The 25418-nt window shown below is 37.7% G+C and overlaps 1 protein-coding gene across 5 annotated transcripts in view; it reads right to left on the bottom strand.

Annotated features, from left to right (window-relative positions):
* Positions 1-25418, bottom strand: part of ADAMTS16 (ADAM metallopeptidase with thrombospondin type 1 motif 16) — a 172037-nt gene that overhangs the window by 55553 nt on the left and 91066 nt on the right. For 4 of the 5 annotated variants that reach the window (XM_066253601.1, XM_066253603.1, XM_066253604.1 and 1 more), the window contains exons 10-16: positions 21592-21745; positions 8812-8907; positions 6712-6860; positions 5394-5566; positions 3501-3631; positions 1422-1545; positions 780-1024 (exon numbers count right to left, since the gene is read on the bottom strand). In XM_066253601.1, coding sequence (XP_066109698.1) covers positions 780-1024; positions 1422-1545; positions 3501-3631; positions 5394-5566; positions 6712-6860; positions 8812-8907; positions 21592-21745 — 1072 coding nt within the window. The remainder of the gene's footprint in view (positions 1-779; positions 1025-1421; positions 1546-3500; positions 3632-5393; positions 5567-6711; positions 6861-8811; positions 8908-21591; positions 21746-25418) is intronic. The other variant, XM_066253602.1, reaches the window with a different exon arrangement.

Below are 25418 nucleotides of genomic sequence, written 5' to 3'. Positions count from 1 at the left end.
GTCAGCAGAGGATATGGAGGTGGGACATGTGGAGATGCAGCAGCTATCCCAGATGGGAGGGGACTGCCAGGCGCAGAGAGCAGGTGGGGGCATCTGAGTGCCTCACATTGGAACACCTAGTTGTGAGATGATGAAATTTTTTTTAAATTTTATTTATTAATTTTTAGAGAGAGAGAGAGGGAGAGAAAGAGAAAGAGAGATAGGCAGACATAGAATAGGGGGAGGAGTAGGAAGCATCAACTCCCATATATGCCTTGACCAGGCAAGCCCAGAGTTTCAGACCAGTAACCTCAGTTTTCCAGGTTAACACTTTATCCACTGCTCCACAACAGGTCAGTCCTGATGAATGATTTTTGAACCAAATACTTTTATTTCATTAATGAAAAGTTGGGAGTTAGCATATCCAGTGTTTGCCCAGTCCCATGGGCACAAATTATGTTGTCTGAAGAGGCCTGACTATGTCATATGACCCTCTGTAGTCACAGGTAGGAAACAGGAAGAGGTTGTGCTGTGTCCTCACTGGATACTGGGGCCCATGTGATGGCACAGCTGTGGCTGTAGTTCTGGGTACAAATTTAATCATGTACCAAGAATCAAAAGATGATTAAAAACAAGTCCAATGACCCATTCAGCCCATGCATTGATTAGCTTTGTTTCTCATACATTATCTATCTGTAAACATGCTTCTGTGTTCTTAAAATTATACCACTAGCCTTGGATCTACAGAAATGCCACAGACCCCCAAATTCAAGACCTAAAACCACGAGGCTGAAGTCTACCTCCACGATCAGCGTTTCATTGGTTGGCCCCACAGAGGTCAAGCTCTCCGGATCCCTGTACGACCGTCGGTAGTCGAAGGCAGTGCCTGAAAACTTGTAGTGGCCAGGCCAGTCCACGGTCCAGTGACCATTCAGGTAGTATGTTTTGAGGGCATTGCGCACAGCAATGTAGGAGGTAGATACGTTCATTTCATAGATGCGAATACTCCGGGCTCCAGAAGGAATGGTAACCATCTGATAATACTCTAAATCAAAGCAAATGGGAGAGGGTAGGATGGGAGATTTCATTCAATTATGCCAAGGCTAAGTCTCTCAGCATCTTCAGTACTACATAGCTACTATATAGAAATGGGAGATCTGTTCCATCAATTGGTTATATTAGTCCTATAAATGACATTTTTGTTTAAATTGAAGCATAGTTGTCATAATTTTCACTATTCCTTAGGACAATTTTAATTCAAATAACTTAATAACTACTTCCAATCAAAATAAAGGCTTGAAAGTAGGCAGGAAAGGAGGCAGCGGTGGGACCTTTCAGGAGTCTCAGCGCCTGCTGTATTCACTACACCTCAAGGTCTTACCACCAGGAAGTCCCTGTTTTAGATCTCTGTCAGCCCCCACAGGCAGCTGTGGCATACTCACGGTTGGTGCGGTGCTGCTTGGAGTAGAGGCCCTTATGCGTCGTGCAGTCTGAGTTATTCCCCTTGCACACGCCACAAGAGTCTTCAACAGCACTGGATCCAAGGATGTCATCACATCCAACTCTCTGAGATATTCATAAGATCACATGTCATTCATGAAAAAAAAGATAATACAAGCAACGTTACAAACTTTGAGCAGGAAACCTCCTCCCGCTATAGTTGAAAATTTCACCAACACAGGGACATTAACAAATATTTATTGGATACCCAATATGTGCACAGCAAGACTATACTTCTACTCTTCAGGTCCAAAGTAGGAAACTTGAAATGTCAAATATAACCTGAATTCTTCAGTATTGCTACATGGCTGTCTCATCCTGAGCCCTGATTTATATCTACCAAGTTGTCATGTTGGAGATATGGGTCAGTTTCAGACGGACAGAGCACTTACTACAAATGACAAGCATTGTGTCTTCACTAAGGGTCCACTGAAATATGTCATGGTGCTTTTTAATCCTTTTGTTCAATGGCAGAGTAGTATCACATGCCACGTGGAAGTAATTCCCAGCAGTAAATTATATAAAGGGCATATTTGTTCATCTTCTTACAATTTTAGGACCTTCTTATAATTTATGCAATGTTTGTCAGTTTTATATTTCCTAACAAAGAATATCTAATCTATAGATGTAAAAATATCTATTCAGAAATGAAATAACTAGAGTCCACAATCCCTTGCTTGTAATCCTTAAGAACAGACACATTTCAGAGATTTTTAGATTTTAGAAAGGTAATTGATACAAAGTCCCAGAAGGGCCCAAGGTAGCAATGACGTTTCTAAAACAAAACACAGATATCTTCATATTAAGTAGGAAAAGAAAACCAACAAATAGCCTTGCAATAGTCCAAGGCAGGTTTCTGCCACCAAATTCAGGACAGCTTATATTTTTCAGCCAAACAAACTTTCTATTTTATAACTTTTTAGACTTCAGAATTACAAATAAGGGATTGCAAAGCTGTGTCATTCAGAATACCTGAAAATAGTGAAATATTTAACAAATCAACTAGTAATTATATGAAACAAGTAGAGACAAGCATTTTAAAGCTGAAAAAGATCTTAATAGAATCATCAAAGCCTAATTTTTATGCATTTAAGAGGATTACACCAAGGTCTTAGTGGGTGGTTCCACTTTATCATGATAATACAATGTAGAGAAAACTGAAACTAAGACCAAGGTTGTTGAACTCCAGTAAATAAGAATATTGAGTAACTACATGCAGTGGTTTGATCTGGTCACATCTTCACTTTGTTTATAATAAAATTTTTCCCATAACTTTTTTCTGCACATCTCAACAAGCTCCAAGGGTAAATGTTCACTTAGACCACTGAGTCTTCCCCAACCTGTCATCCAAGTCCCACTCAATGGATGTTGAGGCTTCCAGGTCTCTTGGAGACCCCTGCAAAAGTTGCAAAGTGGCCTCTTGGCTCTGAGCTGTTCCTGCCTTCACTGAATGTCCACACTACTGTTCAGCCACTGCATCTGATCCCAGGACTCTACTCGTTCCTAATCCTAATGCCTGATTGGCACAGACACAAGGATCAAAACCCAACTCCTCATTCTGCCTTCAATTATTCTTATGGGAGCTGGTTCCCCCTCTAACCTCCCCCAGCACCCCAACTCCTGCCTGCTTTCTGGCTACTCTGATGGCTGAATTGGATCTTACCAACCTATGCTTTTCTGCACCACCATGTTCCTCTACCTGCCTCTCCAATATTCTTCTTCCAACTCTCTCTTTCACATTTAGCTTGGAAGCTCTCTCTTCCAGGAAGCCCTGCAAATCTCCCAGATCCACATCTAAGGGAGAATTGGCTTGTCCCTTCTCCCTGTGCTCTGTGCACACCGTCATTTCAACAAACCACCGTGTATCTCAGTATGCATACATCTGGCTTCTTCCCCAGTGGGCTGTGACTTGGAGGGAAAGGGTTTGTTTCTTTTCTGTTCTCTCTAGCTTCTTACAGAATGCCTGGCACAAAGCAGACTGTCTGGAGATGTTTGTTGAATGAATGAACGATCATTATTACCTCACATATCCCATCTATACAAACATTACGGCTATCCTCCGAGCATGGAGTCCCATCTTTGACTTTATTTGACAAAGAAAAGAAGAAATCAAATCCTTCTGCGATACAGTAGAGTTTGCATAAGTCCTGATCTTAAAAAGAAATACACACACAAACACAAATAAGAAAGATACTTAAGCTCTGATCATTTTTTGCTCTAAATTTTAGACTTTTTTTCTTTTGCCCATTAAATAACTCCCACACAATTATACATTCAAAAACATTTTTGTATGGTTGCTTCACTAGGCTTGCTTTTTCCCTTTATTATTTAAAGGTTCACTATTAATTTTTAATCTACTCTCTCCTTTACTGATGTTTGTTCTTTACACAGTGGTCGGCACATAGTAGGCATTCAATAAACATTTGTTGATGTGAACTACAGCATTACTATTCATTATTCTACTAGTATAATTAACTCTCTTGTAGAAATGCAAAAAGTTACTACCATTTTATAACAATATGCAAAATTCTCACAAATAAAGTGTAATATAAGAATTAAAGTAATTACTGAATTTCTTAATAGCTAATATAGTTAAAGAAATACATAACATTTTTAAGCTAATAAAGAAAGAGAATAACTTTTAGATGAAATCTCCAGAAAACAGTGTTTTCTATAATATAATGAGTAGTCAAAAAAAATACTAATATATGGAGGATATTGGTCCCATCATATAATTAAGAATGGTAGCGTTTTTCTCTCAATAATTTATTTCAAGGGTTTATAATCTATATAGTTAAATGTAAACTTTTATAAAAATATCATTTCTCTTTGTTCCCTTCCTGGTAAGAAGAAAACAGTTTATGATGAAAATTCTGTCTGTCTTAGGAGATTTCATAGTCTCAGGACTCTTCTACAAATATTTTCTTCTTTGTGCAAGATAAAAGACCCAAATGAATAATGTTAAAAATCAAATTTAATCTATACTTCCATGATTAATAGTTTACTGAAAACTAGCAATGTCAGGAATAGCACACATATTTTTTCCCCCAATTTCAGATTCTCTATCTTTTTCTCCTGTCTACTTGTTTCTCACTGGCTTAATTTTCACTAAGTTTAAGAGTGAAAACACTACCAAAAATGTTTTGTGTGAAGCTGCTAACAAAATTCCACAATCTACTAACTGTATAAACCTCTCACCATAAAAATATTACATATGTTTAGATGGAGAAAGTAAATGTCACATGAGGAGGTCCAAATTATATATTTCCCTAGTGTTGTTTGGACAATATTCCCAATTTCAAAGAAAAAGAATGTTAGATGTTCTTTAACTTTATTCTTAAATGATACCACTACCAAGTTCAAGCTATTATAATAATAAAAATAATGCATATTTCTCTCCAACTGAAGAGCAAAATCTTCCATATATTATAAATAAACATCTAGGTTTACAGTTATAGTAACACTTTCTGAATATAGTATACTTGAAAATTATCTAATTTTTCCAAAAAGATACTAAAATTTTTCTTCCATTCTTGACAATTGTAAGTGTCCAGTGGGTGACATGCTTATAGCAATATCACAATCAACCACTGGGATTTGTAATTCAGAATAAACATGGATTCATTATCAATAAATCATATACTTTCAATTTTTTATCAGTTCTTTGAAGACTTTGTGGTATTATGTACTTGTTCTCTATCTGGCTTGTTAATTTCTGACCACACAGCTGGTCAAGTTTAGATTAAGATGCCAGCGGCCATATATCGCACTACCCCCAGAAAATACTCTGTGACACTGAACTCACATAGAGGATTGTGATCTATCTGAACACCACACCATCGATCATGTAATTCTTTAAAAAGGGAAGATAATAGAGTAGGAGGCTATCGCTAGATAGTGGGTTTGGGATTTACCTTCTACTCGCGTGTAAGGCTTCCACTTGTAGTGCCACCCGCGGAACCGTTTGCTGTTGTATTCCGCACACTGCATGGCGCGGAAGTCAAGACTATCATGCGGACATTTCTGACTGTTGCAAAGCCTCAGAGTGCGAGTGGAGCCCTCACAAAACTTCCCGCCATGAGATGGTCTGGAACATATATCTTGCTGTTAGAAACCTTACATATTAACAGCTACTCGCCCCTTCCTTCTAATGGACGTATTGGAGTGATGTAGCAGATAATGTTAAATTATTTAGAAGGGCTAAATTAAAAAGGTGCATTCTAAGTAGTCGCTGCCACTGTCTTATATATTGACAACATGGGCAGTGTTTCCTATTTCCACTGAGTGCATTATTTATGGCATTGGCTGAAGAGGTCGGAATGTGGATAGTGAGTTTGTATGTATTTGCTCATGGATGCCTCCCAGCCTCCTCTGCCTGAGACAGAGCAAGCATCGCTGAGCTCTGAATTCCACAAGGAGGGGGACAACAGTGGAGGGCAGTGGCTCTTCCAGAATTTCACCATTAGAAAGCAAAACAGAATAAAACCGAACTATGCCACCTCTTGCCACAACCCATCTTCCTGTGACAAGACCAGGACACCAGATTGGGTCAGAAGCACCAGTCACCTTCTGCTGGTTGGCACTAACAGCAAATTCTCCCTGCTCACCGCCCCCTAGAACTCATGTGGAACACCAGGACAAGGGCATCCTGTCTATTCAGGGAACCAACTGGATCTCACATGTTAAAGGCAGGACTGAAATAACCACAATATGCCTAACGTCTTAAACAAATCTAGGTGCAGAAGGAAGATTTAGATATCCATTCACTCCATGGCACTGGTGACTGCAGTTAACATTCTTGTCATATAATAAAAGGCCACAATTATAGCACATCTTGGAAAGGTAAAGATATTTGATGAAAACCCCCAAATTTGTTTTATTCACCTAAAATAATTGTTCTTATTGATTCTTATTCATTTGTGTTCTTTATACTTTTCTTTCTTTGTTGTAGGCAGGTCCTTGATCTTTCAAGTAAATATGGTTAAATTCCAGTTCTGGAATATTATTGATGAGTCTATTATTTTTCACTATTGTTAGTAGTTTTAAGCATCTTATATCAAAGAAATATTACTATTTCATAAATGTTTAAGGGAAATGGTTTTCCTACTTAGCATTTCTTATAGTAATATGTGAAGTACAGAATGAGTACGACTGAGCTCAGGACCAAGCACTGTTTGGAAGTCTCATAGCAGAGAAGCTCACTTGTGAGTTGGGAAGTTGAGACTTGCTTACTTGGGATTAGTGCAGAGGCGGTCTCTGTGGGATATCCCTCCTCCACAGGTCCTGGAACATGGTGACCAGGGAGACCAGTCAGACCAATGGCCATGGGTAGGCTTGGGGCCTTCGTCACCATATTTTACACACTGCCCTCCACGGCACCACTAAAAGTAAAAAAAAAAAAAATATATATATATATATATATATATATATATATATATGTTAGATATGACTCATAGATACACAGGTGGGTCATCATTCCTGCAATGCTCAGTCATGGGGAGTCTGGTACTTTATGTACATAACGTCCCTGACCTCTCATAGCACATCATACAAATACACTTAATGATGCTTCTTTTGTCCTTCCAAACCTAGCATTGTTCCATAAATCCATGTAAAGAAAAGATAAATAGAAAAAAAACCTGCCTGAGCTGCTGGAACTTAACACATTTAATTAAGTAGTGTTGCATGGATGTTCGGCTCTCAGGTAAGTGGATGCTGACCTCTCCTAAAAACAATGTGCTTGGGCTGACGAGTGGATTAAAAAGCTTTGGTACATATATACTATGGAATACTACTCAGCCATAAGAAATGATGATATCGGATCATTTACAATAACATGGATGGACCTTGACAACGTTATACGGAGTGAAATAAGTAAATCAGAAAAAAAACTAAGATGAATCCATACATAGAAGGGACGTAAAAATGAGACTCAGAGACATGAACAAGAATGTGATGGCAACAGGGGTGGGGGGATGGGGTGAAGAAGGAGAGAGGGGTTGGGGGAGGGGAGGGGCACAAAGAAAACCAGATAGAAGGTGACAGAAGACAGTTTAACTTTGGGGGAGGGGTATACAGCACAATCAAATGTCAAAATAATCTAGAGATGTTTTCTCTCAACATATGTACCCTGATTTATCTATGTCACTGCATTAAATTTAATAAAAAAAAATACAACAATGTGCTTTTCACAGCTCATTTTCGGCATAGACTGAGTCTTAGGTGGAAAAATCCAGCTGGAGGTTCCATATGACTCAACACCTTGTCATTTCTGGCGGGTAAGCTGTGACTCTACACTAAAGCACCTGGGCTCAGAGCCTGGAGGTCAGAACTGATGCATGTCAGAGGTCACACGGCTTCTGAAGAGATGAAATAATCCACACAGAGCTCGTCTGTCCCTAGTGATGCTATCAGCTCCCCTTTCTCAAGAGAAGTGCCCGTCAATGTTGACTCATGCTAACATGAATCAACCTATGTGGTTTCTTCACTTCTACCCAAATAAAGACTATACAAGATTACACATTGTGTTCAATGGTGTTGGTTTTTCTACCTATGTCTTGGTGTAGACTTCAAAGATCTTAAATATAGACCCAGGCCATCTGTTTAGATGTGAGAAGCAAGTGCCTTGTCCCTTGATGCTGGCACAGCCTGACCTGTGGGTGGGGTCGAGGGGTGGGTCAATTTAGAGCCACCTGTTTCATTCTGAGAGAAAAAAATACTGGTTTTATAAGAAGAAAATAAGAATACTTCAATTATAAATAGATGTATTAGGTTAAAACATCAAATTGTTGATATTTGATCATTGTTGGTACACAGAAGTGGCAGTTTCAAATAGTTCATTTTAATATTATTTCAGAAGTAAAAATCAACTTAAGAAGCATAGGTAGGTCTGAGGACTAATGTCTCATCCATTTAATTCTTTGATTCTTTCCTACAAGCAGATGACAAAATGAAGTCCCATAGCTCTGTCCCCTTTCAGTTCAATGAGGGACATGCAACTGAGACAGGGTCTCCAACCTATGCTGTGTGGCTTTAGCACCACCGCCTAGTTTTGGTTCTCTACATGGTTAAATAGGGGCTTAACATTTTCCCTCACTAAACAGATTCAGCCATCACCTTTGCCAGAACATCTATCTCTCTTAATATCATCGAAAAAAGTGAAACAGAGTCTTCTTTATACTACCAAAATAAACACCATCTTTTGAAGTGAGTATAAGTCTGCTCATATGTGTGGGAAAGAAAGGCTTAAAAATAACAATGCAAGAGAAAAGATGAATGGGTTGAGAGACTGACATCTAAATGTGATGCATGTGCCTAAGATCAGCGTCTTACCATGTCATGCCCACAAACGGTGCCCTCTGCTGCTGGCATAAATTTAGTTTCACATTTCCTTCCAATCCGATGGCACCATAGGGCTTTACAGATATCCTAAAAGGGGGAAAAAAAAGATCATCAGTATTACAAGTGGTCCATGATAACTTATTAATAAAAAATTTAAGGGGAAACAACTGATATAAATTAAAACTGACATATACTTAGCAGTGGATGCACAGATTGAGTGAGAAACTTGAAGACTCATGATCTAAACTTGTTTCAACTTAACTCCATCCCTGAAACCTTGTTTTATTCATCATAAATGTACTAAAATTATATTTTCTAAAGTAATAAGTAAAATGTGCTTACTATAGACATTGCAGACAACCACAAAAAATGAAAAGGAACAAAACAATAAAATCCAACATATAATTTATTCTTTTTTTTTTTTTTTTTGTATTTTTCTGAAGTAAGAAGCAGGGAGGCAGACTCCTGCATTTGTCCGACCGGGATCTACTTGGCATGCACACCAGGGGGTGATGCTCTGCTTCCCCTGTTGCTCTGCTGCAACCGGAGCCATTCTAGCACCATAGGCGGAGGCCATGGAGCCATCCTCAGCGCCTGGGCCAACTCTGCTTCAATGGAGCCTTGGCTGCAGGAGGGGAAGAGACAGAGAGAAAGGAGAGGGGGAAAAGTGGAGAAGCAGATGGGTCCTTCTCCTGTGTGCCCTGGCTGGGAATCAAACCCATGACATCCACATGCCAGGCTGACACTCTACCACTGAGCCAACCGGCCAGGGCCTATAATTTATTCTTGATGCCATCTTTCACAAGTTCTCCACATCTGAATCTCCAGTTTTCAAATTAAAGATGATTAAGAAACTCACTGACTTGTCCTTCTTTCCTTCCTTCCTTCCTTCCTTCCTTCCTTCCTTCCTTCCTTCCTTCCATCCACCCACCCATCCACCCATCTTCCATTATCCCCAAACCTTTGATGAAGGCCTAGAATATGCCAAGTACCTTGTTAAGCAGGATGTTCCTTTGAGAATAAAACTCAGACCTACTCTTTTGAGCTTGGTCTTATAGGAACAAGTAAATTTGCTGTGAATCACCATGTGGTGGTGCATGTAGGAAGAGGTGCCTTCAAGCGGGAAGAACAGCATGCAGGATGAACTTGCCCAAAGGGGAAAGGAATTTCCCTGGAGGACTTAGAGGAGGAGTCAGAGAAGAAGTGATGTCTGAGCCAACTTTTGAGCTTAAGGCTTTGTCGGGGGGAAGAGGATGATTTTCAAAGGAGAGGAAATAAAAGGTTTATGCAAAGGAAGGAAGATGAAAAGGCAGAAAGGTGTGCACAAAGAAAGGAAGCCCCATACAGATTATTTGAGAGTAAAATAAAACATGGTCTGAGATTTAAACACTATAAAAGTTTCTCCAAATACAAAGAACTACTTTTACTTTCACATCCTTTTGAGCCCAAAGGAATATCTTCTTAAAGGGAAAATAATGAGACTCATGACATGAGAGAATCTTCTGGAATACTGGTGGTAGCTTCAACTGCACATGGTCAAACATTTCTTAAATTTTTTTCTGCACAACTGTTCTGAAGATTTGAACAGGTGTTGCATTATTTCCCAAGGAATTTAATGGCTGCTTTTACTGTGTGATTGGAATTATAAAGAAAATGTAATACAGTGAAATATCAGTATAGATCTGCTTCAAAGATGGTGCTTATGTCTGACCAGGTGGTGGCGCAGTGGGTAGAGCATCAGACCGGGACACAGAAAACTTAGGTTCGAAAACCCCAGGTCACCTGCTTAAGTGCAGGCTCATCTTTCCATGTTTGAGTGTGGGATCATAGACATAACCCCATGGTACCTGGCTTGAGTCCAAGGTTGCTGGCTTGAGCAAGGGGACAATCGCTCTGCTGTAGCCCCCAGCCAAGGCACATATGAGAAACCAATCAATGAACAACTAAGGTGCTGCAACAAAAAATTGATGTTTTTCATCTCTGTCCTTTCCTGACTATCTGCCCCCTCTCTGCCTCTGTCACACACACATACACACACACACACACACACACACACACACACTCTCACACACACACACTCACACATACACTCTCTCATACACACACATGGCATTAGTGTTTTTATTCCTACTTCAATGATGTTAAAAGATGTTCTCACATGGAGGTTTCCTGCATTGTGTGAGTCATATCATGAAAGGCTTTATGTTTGATAATCAATATTAATTTTACCTACATAAAGTTCATTCTATCTCACTAAGAAGGTATTTTTTGGAAACTTAGAATGTCAACAAGTAAATTCTGAATGTTTTAATTTTGGAAACCATTGGGTATCCAACTTTTAAATATGGATACCAATTGCTTTTATTTTGTAGTATTAATAATAACCTCTTATGGTTACAATCACTATACCATGAAATTTTACTTTCTTATGATTTTTCCAGGATCATTCAGTACTGTTGGGGTAAATGTGCAATGTTGATGGTTAGAGCTTTGCTTGACTCACATCTTTGTCAGTAATCAGCAAACAATGATGCTCATACAATTCTTGGGAAGGTCATTACTGAGAACTTTGGATTGGTCTCCTTCAGACAGGCCCTCATGATATTAATTGGCATATTTTGTTGGTGGTTCTGTTCTTGACCAGAATAGCATTTTGAGTTCAGAGCTATACGAGGACCTCAAGAAAACATAAAAACAGGGTGTGTGTCTATAACACTCCAAAGAAATAACTGGAAAGCTCTGTTTGCTTAAAGGGTTGACAATGTGATAGCATACTAGGATATGAATAAAGCTCCCTTGAACCAGAGGCTGTTGGTCCAAGAGCTTAATGTCTGGGTGGTGATATGGTGGATCAGAACCAGAATCTAAACAGCAGTGTGGGGTAGTTACTCCTGGGTTTGAGTGGTGGCTCTTAGAAGCCAACTAGATGTATGGGTATAGAAACGTACTGACTCAGGAGGCTGTGTGTGCACACCTAAGCAATGGACTGCATGGGTGAATTAATGAATGAATGGAGGGATGTAAAAATGGAAATGCTCCTGAGGTTAAGTCAGCCAGGAGATGGCCACAGTGATCCGGGAGAGTTGAGCTTCAGAGAAGGCAGGCAGATTTGATGTGAATTGGTTGAGGACCCGGTGTACTCCCTGTACCCTTAAAGGTGACAACACTCAACCACCAACTTGTCCTGCAGGCTAAATAAAGTGGTTTCACATAATGGGTCCCACTCAAGGCCTGGCCCCTAGTAGGCACCCAGCCAGCGCACGTTTCTTCTTCACTGCACAGGCAGGAGGAGAGTTCAGCAGTCATGACTCAGCATGGTCACAGCCGTGGACTGAGGCAGCTGGTGGGACTGACTCATGGGGCTGTTTCAAAGATTATCCAAGACATACAAAGTAAATGGTGTTAAAAATGTTATTTTTATGGATTTGCCATCAGTCCCTGAGGCAGTGTTCAGTACCTAGCTAGCTTTGAATAAATGCTTTCATTGTGAATTGAATATCTGTCAAGTTTTTCCTGTGGAAATCTTGAACAGGGTGAGTAGGGATTTTTTTAATGTAAAATAAAATTAATAAGATGAATGAATTATGAACATAAAAATGTCTTAAATGACAAGAGAGCCATCTTAGATGACAAGAGAGTCACTTTATGATATGAAAATACTAGAGTTAGACTACCATTCAGAGAATTTTCAGAATCTTCTTATATTGAAGTTTTTTGAAACATTTTGAAGAATAAAGGCATACAAATGGATGATGCTATTAAAGGTGATGGTTTTTCACTTTTCTAAGTGTAAAGTTCTCAAATATAGGATGCTAGTAATAGGCAGCTCGCCACTAAGGCAGGTGACACACTAATTACCCTGTGCCTTGTCTGTGCCTTTAAGCCTTGTCCCAAAATGTGTTCAACTCCCAATTCTAGTCCTCCAAGCAGAAATAAATCAGAGGATTAGAAGAGTCTTGAAAAGTCATATAATCCATGTTACTGGTTTTCATCATATCAAAAAGCATTTGATACCTTGGTACCCTATAGATCTAATTGTCTGTCATTAGATAAAATGTGACACCTCTATCCTGGAAAACAAATAAAAATTTTATTATTTCAAAAATTTGATAATACAATAAAAATTAAACAACCAAACACCCAAAACCAATTACTCTTGCTCATTTTTATTATATTTACATTGACATAGTTGCTAACCTCTGGATATAATGTATAGTAATTGTATTAAATTCAGTATTATTATAGTTGTACATCACTATATTATTTTTTTCTTGAAATTAAATTATTCAGTGAAGTGATATTGATCAATAAGAGTACATAAATTTCCGGTGAATATCTCTATAGCATTTGAACTGTTGATTGTTGAACTGAATTGTGTTGATTGCCATCACACAAAGTCAGATTACTTTCCGTCACTGTATATTTGTCCCACTTTACTCCCTTTTCCTCTACTCCTCTTCTCCCAGGTAACCACTTCACCTTTATCTATGTCCAGAAGTCTCAGTTTTATATAATCATATTCTTAATGAAACTCCAGGGTCCTCTTAGAACAAAGAGTCTTTTAAATCATGGTTCTAGGGCCAGGGGAATTGGAATGTAAGCCGTGCTGGTTGTGGGGGCAGTTCCCAATTTAACAACAGTGGCCAGGACACTAAGGCGATCAAATTTCAAAGTAATTCTGACAGCTTGTATTTCAGACTGCAGGGTCAGTCCACCAAGCAATGATGACAAAGCTGAATAGCTATTGGATAAAGACACAACATTTATCATAAGCAATAGCTAACTTTGGAATAAAACCAGTTGAAGCCTAAGTAGAGAGCTCACTCTCATTTTTATTTCTGAAATTAAAGAAAACTATTTTAATAAAGGCTCTCACTTGCTATTCTATCCCATAATTTAAGGACTACATTTACAAAGACCAATTTCATAATATGACCTGGTTAATTTTAACATCAGAATTTAGCACCCCCAAAAAACCATTTTCAAATAAATGTGTTGAAAATTTATTGTGGCATTTTAATAATGTGAATAGAGTGTCACCAGATTCATTTACTCCCACAGTCTGCATCAGACTCTCTAAAAATATAAACTAAAAATGTAATTACAAATGATGTTATAATAGGGTATACAATCAATTGTAATTATTTGTTTTTCAAGCAGTGGGATGCTTTTATCACTAATTCAAATTATCATTATATAAGTCATCAGTACAGAGAAAACCATAGCCTCTAAGCATGGGAGTGTATGCATGAGTATGTAAACATACATAACATATATACCAAATGCCCATCTATCTATCCAAGAGAAGGATGCATTTGCATTTGCACTGTATATTGACTTTTGAAACTAAATAGCATGTGGTACTTAGACAAGGGTCATCCTTTTCTAAAGCAGCATCTATCCATCACCCTGCATAGAAAATTTAAAGTGGCTCTTATGTGATAGGTGCTCACCTAGAAATTGAGTAATTTGTTTCTTATATATTCTTTTATATTCTCCCATCAAAAACTTACTGGTCTTTACATTTAAACCTAAAAAAAATAGAGCCATTTTCATAAAATTTCAGTTGAAGTTCATTTTAAAAAGTAAATTTTATAATTGAAAATGTTCTGAAATGATTCAGTCCACATAGAAAATTAAAAAAGAAATCTCTAATTGTCACATGATATCTAATTTTGAGATTTAATACATTAGAGATTCTGGTCACAAAAGTAGAATTTAACTTATAAAATCAAAATACATCAAGTTTGTGTTGAAAAACAATTTTCCACAATAGAGAATGAGCAAAATTTATTTGATTTTTTTCTACTTTCCTTTCTCACTTGCCATTTTTCTCATGGCAGTGACTATTGTTTGAAGGTCTGTATAATGATATTTGACTCTTCAACCCCTAATGTACAGTGAAAAATTGTCAAAAGAAAAATTATGATTTTAAAATATTTTTTTTTAATTTCAAAAGCTTTTTCCTCTACTGTTCAGAATTAAGTTACTGGTAAGAGGTTTATTCTTTTATGCACAAAAACTATAAAACTGGAGAAAAATATATGGGCCAATTGTTTTAGATCTTTGACAACAGGTAATACAGTATATTATCCTGAAAAGAAGTGAAACTCACAAAGTGAGTGACAAATCTACCTCAGCTCTCTACCTGGGACCACTTTGTCCAGACAGACACAGTTGTTTCAGAGAGTGGAAGATGGAGAGATTGGAACTGGGGTTCCCCAAATAGCTAGTATCTGTGTGAATGGGACTAGAAAGAAAACAGCTGCATTGAGAGAGGGTCTCAGAGGCCAAGATGTCTGCATGAGGATTTCTTGCAGGTCCTTATCAGAAGGACGAACAGGCTGAGACTCCACATGGCCTGGCAGAGGGTAACAGGTGCAGGCTAAAAGCTGATATGGGCTGGAAGACAGACATTGCACTAGTCTGAGAAACATCATCAGAATGATGGCTCATGCAGAGTGGAGACATCTCTGTGAGCATCCTGAACATCATTAGAAAGCCTAGAGGCCACACCTCAGGAGTAAGAACCACAACCGGGAACACAGACTATGCTCTAAGGTAGCGATTTTCAACCTTTTACATCTTGTGACACACATAAAGTAACTACTGAAATTCTGCAGCACACCAAAAATACATATTATATTTTCTGCGGATCTGACAAAAGAAATAGGTACAATTTTGATTCATTCACACTGGTTGTCTATTGTTGTGTTGACTGTTGTCATTTTTTTACTTGATGTTCTAAGGAAAAAGAGGTCAGTGCGCCTAACTAAACAGTCAGGTAGTGCATGTTTTAAAAATTCTTATGGTCCTGGTTAAAAATCATTGCTGCGGAAAAACTAAAATAGAGGAGCCTCAAGGAAGAATAAAACAAAGGCCTCAGAGAATCAAAAATGATTCACCTGTTACAATGATATAGTAAAAATATATAAAATGTAGAATAATAATGTATTACAATATAAATGAATAAATATGTTCAAGGGCTGTAAGGGGAAAATTGACATGAGTAATCAAATAAGAAATTTTGGTAAAGTAATATAGACTATAAAAAACAAATTTTAAAAAATAAAAATAAAAACAAAACAAAAAACAAAACAAAACAAATTTTGATTCTGAAACTGAATCTTAAAATAACCCAAATAGAGAATTGGCTGAATTGATTAGAAACTATAGAAAGATACAAATGATAACTAAGTTTTATCAGAAAAAATCAAGTTCAGATGAAAATAAATTTTTTTATACAGTATCTAAAGGAAAAAAAGAATAAATAAAAAACATTTAGAATCTATATTAGAAAAAGCTACCCTTCAAGCTGAGTGGGACTTAATGACATATTCAGATAAAGGAAACTTAAGACACTTTGTGAACAGCAGATCTATGTTGTAAGAAATTTGAAGAAAGTTCTTTAGGCCCTACAGAAATGATACCATTTGGAACTGATCTATCAAAAACATGCACACTAATTGGTTAAAAGGTGAATAAATATAAAATATCATCAATTTATATCTATTTTATTTCTGTTTAAAAGCAGTTGACTATTTTTCAAAAAAATTATGACATTGCATATGTCACTCATAATAGGACTAGAAATAAAACACGTGACAACAATAGTACAAGATGTGAAAGAGGGATACATAGACTTCTTTCTTTTTTTTTTTTCCACTGGGGAACAATTTTTTTTCATTTTCTATTGCATGAGGTTTTAGAACTGTTTCTATATATTTCTGCATTGCTTGATTCCAAATCTGAAATCCAGTTTTTGGTGCATGCTCTAGTTTTTATGCAATTTTAATTTCTTTTTGTTACAGTAATGGCATGCATTTTTTAATTTTTATTTTATTTTTTATTAATTTTAATGGATACATATGTTCAGAGAAAACATCTCCAGGTTATTTTGATATTTGATTATGCTGCATTCCCCTCACCCAAAGTCAAATTGTCTTCTGTCACCTTCTATCTGGTTTTCTTTGTGTCCCTCCCCTCCCCCCCCTCTCCACCCCCGTGCCCCTCCCCCCAGTAACCACCACACTCTTGTCCATGTCTCTGATAGACTTATTTCTTGTAAGGATCTCGCATTTTACATATAGTGGAACAATGTAAATTTTACATAGATTGTAAATTAAGGATCCAGTTGTAATCTCTAAAGCAATCACTACAAATTTATATAATGAAGTATAACTAAAAAGCATATCAAGGCAAAAGAAGTAGAATATTTAACGAGAAGTTTAATTCAAAAGAGAATAGAAATAAAAACAATAAGACAAATATGAAACAAAGAGCAAAATGGTAAACCTTATACACCATGACAATAATCACATTAGATGTAAATGGATTAAACATTCCAGTTAAAGTTAGTGATGGCTCAACTGAATAGAAAAGCAATACGAAATTAAAAGATGTTTACGGCAGACACATTTTGTATAAAAACACAAATAAATTGAAATAAAAAGATTAGAAAGAATATCATGCAAAGAGTATTCTTAAATAAGATGATGGGGCTCCATTACTATCAGACAAAGTAGAATTTATGAACAATAGTGTTATCGACAATAATGAAGAATAATTTTTTTTTTCATTTTTCTGAAGCTGGAAACAGGGAGAGACAGTCAGACAGACTCCCGCATGCGCCTGACCGGGATCCACCGGGCACGCCCACCAGGGGCGACGCTCTGCCCACCAGGGGGCGATGCTCTGCCCATCCTGGGTGTCGCCATGTTGCGACCAGAGCCACTCTAGCGCCTGAGGCAGAGGCCACAGAGCCATCCCCAGCGCCCGGGCCATCTTTGCTCCAATGGAGCCTTGGCTATGGGAGGGGAAGAGAGAGACAGAGAGGAAAGCGCAGCGGAGGGGTGGAGGAGCAAATGGGCACTTCTCCTATGTGCCCTGGCCGGGAATCGAACCCGGGTCCTCCGCACGCTAGGCCGACGCTCTACCGCTGAGCCAACCGTCCAGGGCTGGAGAATAATTTTTAATAACAAAAGTGTCAGGGATCCCTTGGGAGCATAGTAGACTATGTTTTGATGGAGGAGGAGTTGACATCATAGTAACGTAAAAATCTCATGTGAGCACCTAAGGCTTCCACTTAACAGCTTCTCCATTCTTAAAATGCCCTTCATCACTCACCATCCTTTTACACTCCTGGCACATCACTGTCCCAGCCCTGGTCTTCCCCCACTTTGCTAGCTCCTTCCTCTCCCTCCTTGATTGTTTTGTCCCCTCCCACACTTCCTTCCCACTTCTACCTTGTGTTGCTAAACAAATGCCACTTTTCCACCCCACAGCAAAGGATCAGAGTTAGCTGTTCTTCCTCCCAAGGACTGAGCATGTGACTCAAATTGGGCCAGTTCCTTGCAGGGGGTCTATGCAATTATGGGCATAGATGAGGCTTTCTTGCTGCATGCCTCTGAGGGGCACCACTCACAATGTCTTCTACAAACTTGAATTCAGAAGGATACTACACTGGAGTCTCAGAAGAAGAAACTGTGAGAAGGAAGGACTTGCCAAGATGTCAAGTCTACATCAGGCAAGGCAGGAAGAGCTTCTGCAGGTCGTAGACAAGCCAGGAAGGAGGGGCCATCATTACGCAGGTATACTTGCTTCTCATACCACCCACATTTCCTCCCAGGGAGCCTGTTACCCTCAGGTGGAAAAAAAGAGTCAGGGAGCTAAAACAATTCCAAGTGTGTATACACCCCTTAATAATGAAGCTCCAAAATACACAAAGCAAAAACTAAAACAAGAGAAAAATAAACTCTCTCTCTCTCTCTCTCTCTCTCTATATATATATATATATATATATACACACACACATATATAATTTATAGGTTTTACGAATATAAATAAAATTGATATAACAAGTAGCAAATATGGGAGAGAAGATACAAGCTGTCAAACCAATTAACAAAATAGATATTTCTAGAACACTATCTATACCCAACCACTGCAGAATTCATGTTCATGTCAAGTGTGCCCTGAAAGTTCAATAGGGTATAGATCAAAGCTGAGCTATAAAAACATTTCAATAAATTTCAAAAGTATACTTATAGCATATATTATCTGAACAAAATTAAACTAAAAAAAAGGCTATCTAGAAAGACATCAATTATTTAGTAATTAAACAATATAACCCTAAATAATGTATGGGTTAAAGAAGAGAAATGAGAATTTTTTTCATACTTAATAATATTAGAATAATAAAATTCTAATATTCTCAAAATAATAAAATTTATTATTCTCAAAATAATAAAATTCATAACTTTATTTATTTTTTTTAATTTTTTTTTATTTTATTTATTCATTTTAGAGAGGAGAGAGAAAGGGAGAGAGAGACAGAGACAGGGGGGAGGAGCTGGAAGCATCAACTCCCGTATGTGCCTTGACCAGGCAAGCCCAGGGTTTCAAACCGGCGACCTCAGCATTTCTAGGTCGACGCTTTATCCACTGCGCCACCACAGGTCAGGCAAATTCATAACTTTAAATATAGTTAGATAGTTTTACTAGGAAAATAAGAAACCTTTAAAATCAGTAATCCAAATTTATGCCTTAAACACAAATAAAAAGACATTAAATATTGGGATATTAAAAAACAAAGCAGAACGTAATAGAATAGAAAAGAATCTAACAAAATTAAAAAAACATTAACAGTCAAATATTAATGTTTCTGAAAGGATTAATCTAGTACACATCTCGCTAGACTGATAAAAGAAAAAGAAGATAAAGAAACATATGTTACCTTTATTAGAAATGCAAAGAGAACTATCACTATAGCTCTTATAATCACTAAAAGAATAAATGAAAATATCACAAATTTTTGGTTAAAAATTAACATGATAAAACAGACAAACTCATAAGAAAAGCTCTATTCTTGTGTCACTTTAGATCAGTTTTAAATTTTTTCAGTGATTTTGATCAGCCTAGTAGGAGTTTTTTCAAAGAAACCTCCTATATGTTAGTATAGTTGAAAAATTATGAAAGCTTCCCACAGACAAAACTTACTGGTAAATTTTAACAAACATTTAAGGAAAAAGTAAAACCAACTTATTTATATAAGCTCTTTGAGAAAACAATATTTCTAAATAATATCACTCAAAAACACAAATCCTGAATAAAATATTCTAAATCAAATCAGCAAAATAGAAAATAAGTACTAGATTACAATGATAAGGTGATCCCAGAAATGCAGGTTGGTTTAAGATTCAAAAATCAGTGAAAAACAATTTTAAACCTATCAAAACAATTCACCACATTAACAGAATAAAAGAGAAAAACAACATAACTTGATTTAATAAATTTGCCAAAGCTGACACATTTTTGTGGTAAATCTCTGAAGAATCTAGGATGATAAAGGAACTTCAATTTGATAAAAGGTAACATGAAAACCAACAGCTAATAGCATATTTAATGGTGAAATACTAAATACTTTACTTGTCAATTATTAATTTCCAGACTTAGAAAAGTAAGTATATATTTGATGATAAAAATTAGATCAATGGTTTCTCACTGGGTGGGAGATGGATTAAGTTGATGATGGTAAACAGGAACTTTCTGGCTTTACTGAAATAAGCTATACCTGATTGGGATGCTGGTAATATGGGTGAATACATTTGTTAAAATTCCAGCTGTACACCTTAAAGGAATGCATTTCATTGCATGTAAATATTTCCTCAGTGATAAAAAATGTGCACATTAACTTCATATTTTCCAAATTGCACTAGAGAATCGTGGATGACATAGTCCATGGTCACAGAGCATAGTAATGAGGAAACCAGAATGTTTCTGGTTTGAAAGAAAACATTAGTTTTACATCCCCCTCCTTTTTTAACATACAGAAGAGTAATACTCAAAAAATTCTTAAGAAATTCATATTGTACCCATGAAATATATGCTGATGCTGGCTGATTTATTATTATTGGTCCAAGCTGAGATGACTCAGCTGAGGAGATGAGAATACAGTTCTGGACTTGGCTGTATTTGATCATTGTGGGATCTCTCCTTAGAAGAAAGAAGTTGATCATGTTAGATTTAAATTGGGAATATTCCCAGTGCATTCTGAAAAGTCTGGATGTTTGTGGAGAACTATATTATTTTGTTTATCTTTTTCTTAATTCCATTATAAACTATAATAAGAGAAACCTCAAAAATAGTTTCTTTTATTTAATTTATGGGTAGGTCTCCTTGTGGTTCAGTAGAGCAAGTTCTTAAATCTCGACTTCCCTGTCCAGCAAGAACACAGGTCTCTGTGTTACGTGAGGATTTTATATTAGGGGAACACACCACTGTTGTCCCTGAGGTCCATGCATAGTTAGCATCTTCTATGGGAAACTTGTCTATAAATACTTTACTTGGAGAATTTAATAATCAGAAGCCCTAGATAAGCTGCTATGTCATAGTAACTTATGCTAATATAAGAGGAAGGTAATGGTGAACCTTGTTTTCTTAATACCATTTGAAAAAAATCCACAGTATTAATTTGCCAACTTACACCAACCAAAAGTGATTGCTGAACTCCCACATGATAAATCAGAAAGAAAGAATTGACCTAACAAGCCAATTTTTTTCTCAAATGAAAACTGATACCCACAACAGTATCAGCCATCATTTTCTTTGCCAGCAAAACATGTGTTTCCTGTTATAGAGGACCAGCCCTAACATATAGGATTTGACATTTGGTAGGTACCCAATAAGTACAGAATATATCAATGTCAGTTATACTGAATAAAATGGTTTTATGAATAACAGTGCACTGAGCATTGGCCAGTAATCACTTACCTTTTTAAAATCCAGCATGCAGAGCTTGGCTTTCTCTCCAAATTGCCACTTGCACTGTGTGTTTGCATCATATAACTGTCCCGGCAATTTCTCAGGGTACTTGTATTCTTTCACAGGCTTTGGCTGATCAGCAAGGCATGTCGCTTGGGCAGTGCTGAAACAAAGAGGAGACAGGCTACTTGTGATGCCAAAAGAATTATCAAAGATGTACATTCAATTATGCCATTTTTTTTCTCACGCAGTTCACCAAAAATCCTACATAGAGAAAAAGAGATTTCCCCCACAAAATACAATATAACAAGTACCTGAATTATATTTAAATATAGGGGACACATTTACTAAAATTGTTCATTTTCCTTTTACCAGGAAGGCAATTTGTTTTTCCTTAGATTACTCAAACCTTTCATGGGAGAAAATGAAATGGACTAGTACAGCCAGATGTTTAATGTGAGAAGCTCCTATTACAGACCACTTTTACGTACACTTCTTGCCAGGAACAATCAAAAGATGGAAATGGGTATTGTAAACGGCAAAACGCAATCTGCCAATTTCAAAGATTAAAATTTATTTCCTTTCCCTCTCTCTCTCCCTACATGCATCCCTTTCTTTCTTCCTTCCTCTCCTAGGTTAGGGAACACGTGCATAACAGCTTATAGCTTCTAGAGGTTCTGGATAGAATACTGCAAAATTTCCACCAGCAGTGCTCTATACCCAGGTTAATTTCTTACTAGACTTCCAAATCGGAGAGGAAAATAACTCTGCTTTAGTTTACCAGCAGATGGCTAAAGACCAATAAATCTTTCCTCCACAAATACAGTATCCCCTTCCCTTCCAGGGATGTATTTAGGTATAATTTTTGCATTTAGAGAGAGGAAGGACAAGTGTTTGCAAATAGAAACTAAATACCACTTAACATTTTTTTTTTCTGTATTTTTCTGAAGCCGGAAACCAGGAGAAACAGTCAGACAGACTCCCGCATGTGCCCGACCGGGATCCACCTGGCACGCCCACCAGGGGGCGACGCTCTGCCCACCAGGGGGCGATGCTCTGCCCCTCCGGGGCGTCGCTCTGCCGCGACCAGAGCCACTCTAGCACCTGGGGCAGAAGCCAAGGAGCCATCCCCAGCGCCCGGGCCATCTTTGCTCCAATGGAGCCTCGGCTGCGGGAGGGGAATAGAGAGACAGAGAGGAAGGAGGGAGGGAGGGGTGGAGAAGCAGATGGGCGCTTCTCCTGTGTGCCTGGCCGGGAATTGAACCCGGGACTTCTGCACGCCAGGCCGACACTCTACCACTGAGCCAACCGGCCAGGGCCACTACTTATAAATTTCAATAAGCCAAAAGGAAAAAGAAAAAAAACCCAACTATCTAATCACAATAAATTGATCAACAGCATATCTGCTCATGCATCTCCAAATTTTTCTTTGTGTGATTGTTTACCTTGATTGGAACTTTTCTGGCCCCAATCTCCAGGGTTCCATTCCCAAATTCTTGTACCTTGGAGCCCACTGATGTATGACTTCAGTTAGTATCCACATACACAAAACGTGAGGAATAGCACCAGTCACTGTGCACGAGACATTTATCCTTCATGTAAGGAGGTCAGTAGGTCTTACAGAGCAAACTAAGAAGTAGGGATGAAGTTAAATGACAGGAAAGCGCAAGAGTAGTGACTGGTTCACTGTGAGTTGACCAACAAATGAGATCTATTACTGTTCCTCTGATCATGATACAAGGACATATTTATAAGTTAAAAAAGAAAAATAACAAAAGCATAATTAACACTCCAAGACAGGAGCGATTTAGCAAGTTTTAAAGTCCATAGCCCCTCTCTTTAATAGATCTCAAATGATTTCTATATTCTAGTTAGATACTGCCCATTATATCCCAAAGTTTATGTTAGAGTTGACAATATTGTTCCCAGTCCACGGACAGGAAACTAGGGTAAGTCAGTTACACTGTCTGGCCCACATGAGAAATTGAAAAATTACAAAGCGGTTCACAGTCTCGGGAGTTTTTACAGTTTGTGTATGTGCAAGCTGCTATTTATAATCCAGCCTTAAAACTAAAATCACAGAGGACTTCCCCTCCTAACTATGGTGTACTGGCATGTATCAAACTGATCAGTCTGCAGGAATCAGAACTATTAAAGTCAAAAGGACAGAAGAGATAAAATTTCCAGAGTAAAAGGAGGCACAGAATGGAACCAACCACCCAGTGCTAGTTTCCTCCTCCTCCTCCTCCTCCTCCTCCTCAAAAATAAAAGGAATCTGTTGAGTCATAAGCAGCTGCCAAGAAGCAAGTGGCAGAGTGGAAAGTGGAGGTCAAGGGGCTGAGGAGTTGAGCGAAATTTTGCCAATGTGTGGGGCTGGGAGATGAGTGTTGGAACTGTGGGTCTGCTGGAAAGGAGGGGCCCTGGTAACACCACAGCATTTCCATTGACAGCGCAATAGGCCTATTTCTAGGAGCAAGAACAGCCTGAATAGACCAGTAAAGACTGGATCCCAAGTTGGCATCAGCTCAATACCAAAGTGAATCAAGATAAACTGCAACCACCCCCTCTGATAGAAATAAAAATAATATTATTTTTCTTTAAACTTTTGATAAACAATGTCCTTATTTGTTCAAAATTACTAAGTTATTAGGAGATAAGACCAAATGATTAAAATTCAAGATAATATATAAATAATAGAGGCAGGCCTACAGGAAATTTAGACATACTGATGATGTAATTAAAAATGGAATTTAAAATTATTATAATTAACAGATTCAAGAAAATAGAAAATAAAGACTTTTGTCCAAGAATATATACTAAAATATGCATATGGTGTATTTGTGAAAAGTTCTGATATTTACAAAATTGGAATCCAAAAAAGAAAGGATAGAAAGAATGAGGCAGAATCAATATCTGTAAATAAAATAGCCAAAAATGTTCTAAAACTAATGGAACACAGCAAACCATAGATTTAAGCAGTTCTAAAATCCCAAGCAGAAAGGCACACATAGGCACATTATAAGAATTTTATAAAAGCATAATCACAAAAAATATCAAAAACCTTAAAAAAAAGAGAGAAACATTATAACTTTCCACAGAACAACAAGAAGTCTGACAGCTCTCTTGTCAACAGAAATGTCAGAAGCCAGGAAACAATAAAATGATAGCTTCAAATTACTGGAGAAAGATAACTGTTGAACTAGAATTGTGTGCAAAACCAAACACCCTTCACAAAGAATAGTAAAACAAAGACAAACAGAAAATGCCAATAGGAAGCCCACAATAAAACAAATGAACAGACAACACATTAATGAGACTTATTCACACATAGAGGAAATGTTTGCAGATGGAAAAAGAATATGCAAGAGGTAGTAAAAAGCAATGCAAGGGTCATTATGTTGGTCAAAAAGCACAGAAAACAGCATATGGCAGTGAGGATGAAGTCGCTGCCTGGTCCACAAACACGCAGTTCCAGGCTGGGAGCCTGGAAGAATCCCATAGACAAGGAAGATGCAGGAGTGTGCATATCCATGCCAGGACGTGAACGTCAGCTCAATTAGTGTCACGTATGAAGAGCTGAAGCTCCACGCACTGATCTCATTCCTTTAAAGTCTTGCTAGGCTCATTCTTGCAGCTAAGCCTTGAGTCAATGGGCAAGTGTAGGGGTACCCCAGAAGGGGGTGCAAGAAGAAAAAGCATGGCAGACATTTTATAAACAATCTACCACAACATCCACAAAGAAAAAGTAAGTTCTGATTCCTTTGTTTGCCCTGCACCAAAATCAAGTGGCTTATGTGTGAGAAGCAAAACAATAAATGTTGTAGGAAATCATGAAG

This window comes from Saccopteryx bilineata, chromosome 1, assembly GCF_036850765.1.
Source record: "Saccopteryx bilineata isolate mSacBil1 chromosome 1, mSacBil1_pri_phased_curated, whole genome shotgun sequence".
Classification (NCBI taxonomy): Eukaryota; Metazoa; Chordata; class Mammalia; order Chiroptera; family Emballonuridae; genus Saccopteryx; species Saccopteryx bilineata.
The sequence above is the reverse complement of the archived record's forward strand: the minus strand, read 5'-3'. Positions and strand labels throughout refer to the sequence as shown.